General features: G+C 30.8%; 1 protein-coding gene across 10 annotated transcripts in view; it reads left to right on the top strand.

The window, feature by feature from the left end:
- Window positions 1–11,209, top strand: part of LOC143056082 (pleckstrin homology domain-containing family G member 5-like) — a 145,782-nt gene extending 134,573 nt beyond the window's left edge. For all 10 annotated transcript variants that reach the window (XM_076229163.1, XM_076229162.1, XM_076229164.1 and 7 more), the window contains 8 exons: window positions 274–324; window positions 569–715; window positions 1,282–1,392; window positions 3,503–3,652; window positions 4,245–4,502; window positions 5,638–5,770; window positions 6,540–7,620; window positions 8,348–11,209. In XM_076229163.1, the coding sequence (XP_076085278.1) occupies window positions 274–324; window positions 569–715; window positions 1,282–1,392; window positions 3,503–3,652; window positions 4,245–4,502; window positions 5,638–5,770; window positions 6,540–7,620; window positions 8,348–8,357 (1,941 nt within the window). In that variant the 3' untranslated portion in view covers window positions 8,358–11,209. The remainder of the gene's footprint in view (window positions 1–273; window positions 325–568; window positions 716–1,281; window positions 1,393–3,502; window positions 3,653–4,244; window positions 4,503–5,637; window positions 5,771–6,539; window positions 7,621–8,347) is intronic.
- The last annotated feature ends 1,084 nt before the right edge of the window (window positions 11,210–12,293 follow it).

A 12,293-nucleotide genomic window follows, 5' to 3' on the forward strand; every position in this document is an offset into this window, starting at 1 on the left:
AAACATATCCATAAGTTGGTTTTAAAGAATTTAAACTGTGCGTCTTATCATCTAATGATCTCTAATGCTAAACAGAGGGAAACAAGAACAAGGTATGTGAACAGACAAACAGGCACATGAGATGATAATTTTATGCAGAATAAAAAATAAAAATAGCTTCATGTTCCTTTTTTACCAACAAAACATAAAATGTATTATGAGCTTACAATAACATAACATATATCTGATTTCTATAGACAATATGAGCTTTAAATATTTTGTTTTTCCTTTCAGCTATTTTTATGTGTGATATTAAATTTACAAAGTGAAGGACTTCTGTCGGAGGTAAGAACCGTAACTGTAAACATCTTGTAATTTAATGTGTCATTTTAATTTGTTAGGGAGTTTACATTGTAAAACATCAGAATATTTGACAACCATTTTGATAATGATTCCTGAAATATCTTGTTTTTTTTTCAAATTTCTATCAAGAACGATCTTTAATAATCATCTATATTGGCCAAACAATTATTGGAGTAATGAATCTTATTTTAGTCTGACCCTCACTTATTAAAACTTTATTTTTTAGATTAAAACTGAGCAATTAAGCAATGTTGGTGAAATAGTTTGTGTAAACTGTGATTTCTGGGAGTCGACATTAGTCCCAGTGTTAGAGGAAGCTAGAGAGAGTCGCCTCCCCTTAAATCCATCTATAATGAGAGATGGTTTTAAAAAGGTATTGTATTTAAATTAATTGTTTCAATGTTTGAATAAATTGCACATGAGTTTTATGTTCTAAAGGTATGAAAGAGAGGCGAAAGATACCAAAGGAATATTCAAACTCATAAGTTGAAATAAACTGACCACACACCATGGCTAAAAAAGACAAACAGACAAAGAGACCAACAACAGTACACAAAACTTAACATAGAAAACTAAAGACTGAGCAACAGGAACCCAACCAAAAACTCAGGGTGTTCAGATCAGGTGCTACTGAAGGGTAAGCAGATCCTGCTCCACATGTAACATATAATATATTGTTACTGTGTAGTGGTGAAAATATTTGGAGGGAATAGAACATTTCATTGGAACTCTGTTAGTGAACGTACAATTTTTTAAAAGCTGTTAGATGTGGAGAGGCTTTTTGATTCACAGTTAAAATGATTGGTGTTTTATATAAAACAGCTTTAAGAATTATGTGGAATGTATAATACTTGAAAAAAATTAACTATTATGTATTTGCATACTTATGTTTAATTATGATCAATTGATAATTGCTAATTAGAAAAGATTTTTTTTCAGTTTCCAGAAACATTTACACCTTATATAAAATACTGTGTAGAGCAGAAATCATCGACAGATTTTATTAAAGCTAGATATGCTGAAAATGATTTATTTAAAACTTATGTTGTGGTAAGTTGACACATATAGTGTTAAATAAGTTTACACTTAGTGTGTGAAATCAGTTTACACATAGTGCATGAAATCAGTTTACATGTAGTGCTTACCTCAACCTAAAGGTTTTCTGTAATTAGAGAAAACTTTATCCTGGTAAAATGCGTCCAGGCAGATATACCTTACTAATAGAAAAAGTCCCTAGAGTGTTTAAATTTTCGTGTGTACCTGTGTTTCCAATAAGAATGCTACAAGACTTGAAACTCAATTGTCACATATTTTACATCGCATATATATATGATCTGTATGGAATTAATCCAGATACACTTGTTCTGACCCCACCCACCTCCTCATGGGTATCTGAGAGAATTACATGTAAAGTATGTGTGTATGTAATATGCATCCAGCAGACAAAGGCTATATTCTGGTCCATGCCCATAACACAATTGGATGCAAGACCAGACCCTGAAGAGCTCATGGTTACTGAAGCCGAACAAAATCTTGTACTTTAACCGTTATGCACAGGCTGGACCAGATAATTATAAAACATATAAGTTGAAATGAGACAAAATACTGGTTAATGGGCAAACTAACCACAGTTTTATTAATTTCTTTCATTATATAATAAACATGACAATGAACAATGAAAGAATCATAAAAAGTCAATTGTTTCGCAAATATCAATTCACTGATAAGTCTGTGGTACTCCATACAAGAAGCTGAAAGCCTAATGACAACTGTGGTTATCAACATGAAAATGGAAACTAAGGCAGCAACCATTTGATTTTCTGGGGGGGCTATGGTTTTTTTTGGAAAAAAAAATTTGTTTCCAGTTTTTGGAGAAAAAAATAATTTGTCTTTGATTCTGAGAAAAAAAATTTGTTTGTTTCACCCTCAGCTGCCACTATATGTAATGCTAAAATTGAAAGAAAAAAATTGTTTTTGACTTGTCGCATAAAAAATAGATTGTTTTTCGCCATAGGCGAAAAAAAAAGTTTGCACAGAAAAAAAAACCATAGCCCCCCCCCCAGAAAATCAAATGGTTGCTGCCTAATCTACTGATACACATTAAAAAATAAAAGATTTCACTAAAATACAATATCATCAAATAAACAAAATCTACAAAAAGGTGACACATACAATGACAACATATAGTCATATAAAAAAACAAAATCAACATACACACAAGTATTGCGAGGGCTGTGGTGGGTGGGAATAAAATAGAATTGTAACTGGAATATGAAAAGCAGCCTGCACACGCTTTGTGCAAATTCAAAAGTGATCAACAGCGCTTGTGATAAAACAAAGACCGTAATTAACAATCTGATTGGATAATTTAAATAAATCAAGAACAATGATTGGCTAGCATCCTAGATACCAACCATACCAATTAGTAAAAGATTAGGGCTGCAGAAATTATGATTTCCAATCATGATTGGATAAAAGGAACTTCCTGGATACGGTAATTAACTAAGTAAGCAAATGCTATGTTCAAGTTCCCTCTGTATTAATACTTTATTTAATAAAAATATAAAGCACATTAATCCAGATACACTTGTTCTGGCCCCACCCACCTCCTCATTGGTATCTGAGACTTGGCAATTTAACTGCCAAATATTGTCCACTTGACAGACCTTTGGTTCATGTCAGATATAAATAATATATTAATGCTGGTCGAAGGCATCGTTAACCTAATCATCCTGATCTACAGATCACTGAAGGCCATCCTTTTACCAAAAAATTAGTACACACGTTGATAATTTTGTATTGGACGAACTTTATTTGAATGAACCCTGCTCTTCAAGTAAAAAGACACAGAATATCGTTCGTCATATCATGATTCAAAGCTTTCAACATCGATTTCAAACAAATGCTTTGAAACTCTAAATGCAAGTGTTCATGTCAAACGTTCAAGTGATGCCAAATGGACTAGACCTTATATGGTAAAAATAAAACTTGAGGATTCCGGTAAAAAAAAATTTTGAGCTGGAAATAAATATAGTTTTTTGGTAGGAACGAAAAAATCAAAAAAAAAATCTTGCTGGTAAATACAAATAAAAGTCGGTTGGTAAAGGGCAAACAAACAATATTTTAATTTAGGCCTAATAGATATAGTTTCATTTTGTAGTGGGCTGAGTCACAACCTCAATGTAAACGTCTCAAGTTAACAGATTTACTAGTCAAGCCGATGCAGAGGATCACTAAATACTCACTGTTATTACAAGCCATCCTCAGGAAAACAGAGGAGGATAAACAAAGAAGAGCACTCCTGGAAATGGTAAATGTATATTATTATAGAGATATAAGAAGATGTGGTATGAGTGCCAATGAGACAACTCTTTATTCAAGTAACCATTTGTAAAAGTAAACCATTATATGGTAGGTAAAAGTATGGTCTTCAAGGTGTAGCCTTGGCTCACATTAAACAGCAAGCTGTGAAGGGCCCAAAACATGACTAGTGTAAAACCATTCAAACAGGAAAAGCAACGGTCTTATCTATATAAAAAAAGGAGAAACATTATTTTACTTATCTTTAGAAAAACAGAGATTGTGTTATACAGCTACTACTCAAAAGAAAAGTTATTTTTTACATTGGCCTGTCTGTTCCCTACAGTTATAGGTTCTTGATAACATCAAATTACTTATCTGAGTGAATGTACTGATTTCTTACCCAAATATTACAGTCATTATATTCTGCTGAGCAACAATTTCTACTTCATTAGATAGATGAGATCGACTAGGGGAGGGAATGAATTATTTTGGTTAACTGATTTCTTCAAATTGAACTCATATGCTTTTTATTTGCATAGAATATGTTGTAATTTCCATAATATAACTACCCTCAGAACTGTAACATTTTTTTATTTCAGATTGCCAGTGTGGATAAGTTTGTCTCAAGTGTAAATTTAACATTAAAACATCGACATGACCAAGAGAGATTGGCGTCCATTATTACAAAGATTGAATCTTACGATGCAGTTGAGGCTCCTAATGATGAATCACTTAAATATATACAGGAATACAATACGAACTTTGACCTTAGAGCTCCGATGCCAGGATGTAGTGCTTCACAAACACGTTCACTAATCATGCAATCAGTTTTAAAACTGAAGGATAATGCGTCAAGGGTAGGTGTTTGTAACTAAAAGTTGAAATTTTGGCATTCTGAAATTTTGTTGTCACTTGTAAATATATGTAGAGATATTTATATAAACCCTACACAATTCTAAATTAAGGTCATTGCCATTATTTCTTTGTATTTGATTTCATTTTTTTTATGGTGGCATGGCTTTGATTTTACTGTGAAATAACATAATTTGAACCCAAAAAGGATTTGTGATTCTACATAAGGCTTTCACCAACTGTTTCAACAATACTCTCTCCATACACACTACATCTTCCTCTTCCTCTTTGCAAAATTTGATAAAAAACTTGAAAGATTTCATTTACATTTTTTCATTAAAAATATACCAAAAAGACAGTAACTTTAACTTAATTCAATAATCATTTCAAATTGTGCATCAAAGTTTATAGACCTAGTTGGTATGATATTTGTACAACAAATATATAAATTTGACTAGGAGATAACAGTATTACATTGCAACCAAGGTAATAAATATATTTTAATGATCTATTTACAAGTAAATCAAATAAGAAGTCAATAAAATACAATCTTTTTATGTAATAAATTCTGAATTTTTACTTCCCTGACGTCATACAACTAAAGCATTACGTGTTGTTTACAAAGTTACTTTAAAAAAAAAAGTGAGAATGCATACAAAAAGATATAGTTTGATTTTAATTTCTGACATAACTCATTGACATAATGAAAGTCAAGGTAATAAATAGGAAAAAAACTAATCCAAGGTTTTCATACAGGCCGTTGTAAATACTTTGTTAGGCCACTCATTGAATACTTTTCATCATTCAAAGTCTTCGATTAATTATTTTGTAAAAACAAATCACCAAACATATACCAGGCATATAATAGTGAACCCCAGACATGTGTTTCTCCTACAAATGACTTATCAGTAATGACCAAATCAAAAAAGCTCATAGGCCAAATAAAAAACAAAGTAAAAAAGTGTTTAGGATAAAAAAAAATCTGAAAATGCTTTGATATAATACAGCCAATGTTATCTTTCTATAAGGTAGAAAATCCTTAGTTTTTGAAGAATTAAAAGTTTTGTAAAGCAGCCATTTAAAAAAAAAAAAAACTGAGATGATTGAAGTAAATATATATTATTTTATTTTATTTTTCAGATGGACGTAGAATGTTTACTTTTCACAGATTTATTATTGATATGTAAACCGAGTAAACGTATGGAGAAATATAAAATTATAAAACCTCCAATGAGGGTGGATAGGCTTATAGTACATGAGCTTAAAGATAAAGGTAAGACTGATTTAATGTTAATATAATGATATATAGGCCAAGTAAACGTATGGAGAAATATAAGATTATAAAACCTCCAATGAGGGTGGATAGGCTTATAGTACATGAGCTTAAAGATAAAGGTAAGACTAATTTAATGTTAAAGTAATGATACATAGGCCAAGTAAACGTATGGAGAAATATGAAATTATAAAACCTCCAATGAGGGTGGATAGGCTTATAGTACATGAGCTTAAAGATAAAGGTAAGACTAATTTAATGTTAAAGTAATGATACATAGGCCAAGTAAACGTATGGAGAAATATAAAATTATAGTACATGAGCTTAAAGATAAAGGTAGGACTAATTTAATGGTGATCACGAAGAATAAATATATGCAATCGAATCCCGGCAAGGAATGATAAAAAAATTCTTCTGCAAATTTCAGATATGACATTTTTAGCCTGATATTTATATATATAGGCCAAACATATATATGGAGAAACATAAAATTTTTAAAACCAATGAGATGAATAAGACAACAAAATCAGTTTGTCATTTTATGCATCAATGAAATATAACAATTACTTAAGTTGAAATAGCAGAAAAAAATATTCTCTTATGAAAATTCCACTCAAAGAAGAACTCAGTTCTTACAGACCAGATGAAATTGAATTTTAAGCAATCACCAAATAAAAAGCTGAACAACAAGAAATACCACATGGATTTCCAGAAAAATATAATGTTAAAGGCATTTTTTGGATCTTATTATTTGATTTTTGTTTTTCAGGAAGTTTCCTGTTAATTTATCTGAATGAGTATCACATTCCTATATCAGCATTTACATTCCATGCAGATCAACGTGCTATAAATATCTGGATAGAACATATACGTAAAGCCCAGGATATATATCGTAATTTGTCCAGGGAATGTAAGAATTCAGAACCGTATTTTGTACCAGTAACCGTTGAAGAGGAAGTAATACATGTGACTCCATTACATCAACCGGACGATAATCCTCCCGATGTTGTTATTTCTCGGACAATTGCAAATGGTGATAATTATATTACGAACGGTGAACCAAGTCCTTCTGAACTTCTCTCACCCCATGCATTGTCAAAGTCAAGCTCAGACCAGGACATTAAGTCTCAACATTTTACCGACAGTGTGACAAAAGACGATAGGAAAAAGCATGGCAAAGTTCAAACTTCTTATTCAGTGCCAGCTTTTGTGGATAATTCTCCCGATGATGAACGATTAAAAATACCGTCATCAAATGTTTCTTCTGCAAATAGTGATTCATCATTACCAGATATTGTAGACGATAATCTCAAAGCCAAAATAAACCAAAGACGATCGTCAAGATCGGAAAAACGTTATCACACGGCAGATGCTATTCAGGATTTAAATAGAATTGACGATAAAGATAATAGTATTTATAAAAGACTTTCGTGGAATTTTGGAACTACAGATCAGAATGAAGAAAGACAAGGTGTTCTAAAACACAAAATACAAAGTTCGGATTCTCTAAGGAGTATACATAGTTCTAGTGGTGTTAGTTCAACAAATTCATTACATTTAAGTCCAGAGGGTGATATTTGTGAGGAATCGGACTACAACACAAGTGATATCGGTACTATTTATGAATCTCGGCATAGTGAAGATGATTATCATGATATATCTGAACATGATCGTACAAAGTCTAAATCCACAACAGATATTGCTATTCTATTTAAAGAATTGACTACTAGTGAGAGAAAAGATGGAATATCCTCGGTTGACTTGCCAACAATGGATAAAAATAAATACTCAAGTACACACTTGTTGAAAATGAAACGTCAGTTGTTACTTAGTGCTGATGTAGAAGCAAGGTAAGGTCAAGGTCAACATAAACACAATATAAAATGAAACGTCAGTTGTTACTTAGTGCTGATGTAGAAGCAAGGTCATGGTCAACATAAACACAATATAAAAACACAGAGCTACATTAAAACACACTTTTGATTTTGTATATTTATCTTTAACTTCAAGAAAGTTGAAATTTTTATGTCCTGCTTTTGATATTATGGTGCATTATGTTTTCTTTTCTGTATTTTTGTCTAAGTCCCTGTGCTGTATTAGGTTATTTTAATTTAAGATAGCTTTCCATGAACTTTAGGTTACATCAACTCTTGATTATACTGTAATAATCTGTTTTACTTATTTAAGTTGTAAGAATAAAAAGTTTGCTGGTAAAATTCACTAACGACCTAACCAGAAAACACAAAACCAAAATAAGAGGTAACTGAAGTCTTGGTTAGTTGTGAAAAAAATGACAACTGCCAATATGAGACAACAACACAAATTCTGTAGGAAGAAAACTTAAACAAGGACACTTACTGGTGAGAATAGAAACTGTGAATGTGCCAAAGAGACAATAACCTGACCAAACAGCAGAAAACAGCACAAGGTCACCAATGGGTCTTCAGCACAGCTAGAAAATCCTGAAACCGGGGACAGGCTTCAGCTGGCCAGTTCAGATTTATGGTAAAATGAGACAAAGAATAAAACATGTTTTAGAGGTTCACCATATCTAATGTTATTTTATTTTTGTTTCAGTGAGGTATAGCATTTGAATGGAATATATCTGCAATAACTGGGATATTTGAACACTTGGCTCAATGATCAGATTGGTGACTGCACTGCAATATTTGGATCAACATTGAAAGGGAGATAACTCATCATACTTCATGTGATTTTGTATTCATGTATTTTTCCTAATCTTTACCTTATGCAAATTTTGACCTTACAACTTTACATATTAACCAGTTTATTGAAGATTTGTGTCGTCTTTTAATTCATGTTTTGTTATTTGGTTCTATTTTATTATCAATGTAAAATTGTTATAAATTCAACAACAGAGTTGAAATATAATTCATATCAGTAAATTCACAGTTTCAGTGAAATTTTGAATAAATTTTTACAACTGCAAACACCAAAAGACTGTGATTGGTTTTGGATCCTAAAGAATGGATATTTGTATGATAGCATTAATCTAATGAGATTTACCCATATTAATTTAAATAATAAAGATGCAATTACAATCAATTAAAAGTACATTCTTATATTATAGGATGTAGAATCCTGTGTTAGAATAAAAAAAAGTAATGACAATTGTGCTTAAAATCTGTCTTTAAAGATTCATTGTTTTTGGACTTTTTTTCTGTTGGAATAATTTGATCAGTGCTGTTAAAGATACTTTCCAGATTATTATGTATAAAAGTCTGATTAATGAGACAATTGTAAATTTTAACTTACCATTTGATTTATGGACCTGTTACGTTTACATATAATTTCTTACACATTTTCCAAATATTTCATTTTGAAATGATAAGAATTTTTCTAAATTTTAGTATCCGCTTATAAAAGACATTCAAAATCAATTTTTATCCAGAAGAAAAATCTCCATTGTATTTCTAAAAGATCTGATTTTTGTATTTCGTGTATCTAACTTACATCATTTTGAAAGAAGTGCTATTGATGATAAATAATCATGACATTCCTAGAGTCTGTGATCTGAAAATACGTACTGTGAATTCGTTAATTTTCGTGGGTAACAATTTTCGTTGATTTAGGAAAAGCTACATGTTTGTGGATATTTAATTTCGTGCATAGTGTGTATGTACAAACCTATTGGAGGGAAAGTTGTAATTTATTGAAAAATTAATTCCATGGTACATCTGTACCCACTAAATACACGAAAAATTGGTATCCAACGAATAATAATGAATCCACAGTATTCATATCTCAGGACAAAGTGCTAAAGAGAAAAGTTTTGTTCCGACATTTCCTACCTTTCTGATACAATTATATTGTGTTATAAGTTAACCTTGTTACAGATATAAAACATTGTCTCACTTAGATATGTGATAATCTATATTGTAATGGATATGTGTAGATTGTTTTTTTAAGGCTCACCTGGTTCATATTTTAAACTCACCTTGTTATTATATAAAGATCACATGGTTATTGTTTGAAGCTCACAATTATTGAATGAGACAAAATCTTTAAAAATATATGTCAACATGGAAACATTTCCTTAACGAATCAGTTGCCGAATTTAAAACTGAAAGTATTTCATATTCAAATGAAAGGCTTGCTAGAGTTCCATAAATTCTCTTCACAGACTTTCAAACAGTATGTTGGGGAAGTGTTGAATAGACCAGCAAAGAATAAAATATCATTATTAACACTTTTTATGATTAGCAAAAATTATTTATTAAATTTGCATGATTAGATAACAAAGTATTTAATTGTAAAAATTATGTCAGTCTCTTTCTGTTGAAATGGACGTATAACTCCTTCACATCAAAGGGACATAATTCATGCATATCAAAGGGAAATAACTCATGCAAATCATCATGACTCAAATGAGACATATTTGTGTATTCAGGTGAGCTTTTATCCAAGATTATGTATTTTTCATATTGTTTATTGTGATATGTAACAACATTCCTATTATGACCTATATCATGCAATATTGTTTGTAATGTCGACATATCTGTATGTATATACATCTGGTGTCCTTATTTAATATTTTATTATTTAAGTACCCAATTAAACTACATTTTCACTTGCATGTGGCTGGCATAAACATATTGCAAGATTTTTTTCAATGTTGCACAAGACCAACAATATTTTCTACTCATAGTTTCATTGTTGACAAAGGGAGATAATTCAATTCAAAATATGAAATTCACATTGCACAATGGAGGTTTTCATTCAGTGCTACAACACAATTTGATATGCCCTGTTAATGAGTAGAATCCTATACTATATTCAGATTTCATTTTTCTTTTTTATATTTCTGTACAACTTGAAAGATATTTCAAATTCTACATAGAAAAAAACTTAAGAAAGTTCCTAATAAATGTCCAACCATGCAACTGTATCATCAAAAAGTTTACTTGTTGAGGTCTTTATTAAATTAAATACCATATTGAAATTGACGTGAAACAATTGATTATGTCCTTGAGTGCTGCTAAATTAACTTTTAAGTTAGTATGGAGTATTAAGAATTACATTTACTTATAGATTTATTATAACAGTTGGACAATTTTTTGGCTCATTTGTATGCAAGACGTTAATTGGTCAGTTTGTCTATATCTATTAAAAGATAAAACAATCTTTTTGGCAGAATACACAGCAAAATTTACATCTTTTTTATATTTACGATGTAGTAAATCTGGTACTAAATAATATGTTGGACAAGGGTACCAGATGTTGATCTTAACATATCACAATTAACTTTCATTGTCTTTCAGTATCCTATTTATAGAATTTTGTATGCAAGTTGAAATATAACTGGTTCCATATTTTTAAAAATGTACAATTAATATCAGATATTATTTATATTCATCCCTGTGTTAATAGGGTGTGAAATTTATGAAAAAATAAATAAATGTTTCAGCAATACTATAACTGATGTTTATTTTTTATTTCTCAATGATTTGCTATTTCCACTTGTTTATTTATCTCCAGTTATCTATAACAATGCAAAGAAACATAGAAAAAAGAAAACACATGAACTATGTTACTATTACAACTTAAACAATCAACAAAAAAATTAACATCATCAGTGATACACTACATAAATTAAAAAGATGTGCAAAAGTCACCAGAGACACATATTAAAGAAAGATGTGGATATAAGCAACTATTGATCACCCCTTTAGGCCAATGTTAGTATTAATGGGAGATAATTTGCCTGAAATTGTACAAATAATTCTTATTGATAGCAGTGTAAACCATTTGTATTCAGCTATACTATACAGTGTAAATGACATATGGCCACATATCTTGTATACAGATGCCTTATGTTATTCATATTCGGTTTGTCATAAATCAATTGTTGTTGACCACATTTGTATGGTTCAGCGACTGCTTGACAAAAAAGGTTAGTTTTTTAGGTAAAGATTGCATGAAATGCAATCAAAACCTTACGGGACTGACTTGATAGCTAAATATTCCAAGGCTTATCACTACCTTTTTGATACACAAAATATAGTGCATTTATCTTAACATTCTGTACATCCTATCCATGAACATTTCCAGAAATTTATCAATGTAATATATGCTCAGATATTCCAGGCACAAAATGATGTTACACATAACATAAATTTTGCAAGGTGCAGCGATCTAATATCTGTTCTAAACATAGAATGATGTCATTGTTAAAATCATCTTTGAAAAAATGGAGTTGTCTAGAATTGGCTTGCTGTTAAAGCAACTACAACCAATGCAATATTTTAACTTCCCACTGATAAATTGAAGCAATCTTTATTGTTCAGTGCTTACAAGCAGTTTGATTCATTCGAATCTTTCACTGGTTATGAGTAATAGGATAACTGTATTTATTATATAGGTTCCTTACAATTTCTACATGTCACTCAGACAGGTATCACCTTACCTCATTCAATACATCAGTGATCCAGGTTAAAGTTTGGTTATTAGTAAGAAGATATCAAAGAAGATGAGGTATGAGTGCCAATGAGACAGCTGTCCA

The sequence above is a fragment of the Mytilus galloprovincialis genome, chromosome 13 (genome assembly GCF_965363235.1).
Source record: "Mytilus galloprovincialis chromosome 13, xbMytGall1.hap1.1, whole genome shotgun sequence".
NCBI classification, from domain to species: domain Eukaryota; kingdom Metazoa; phylum Mollusca; class Bivalvia; order Mytilida; family Mytilidae; genus Mytilus; species Mytilus galloprovincialis.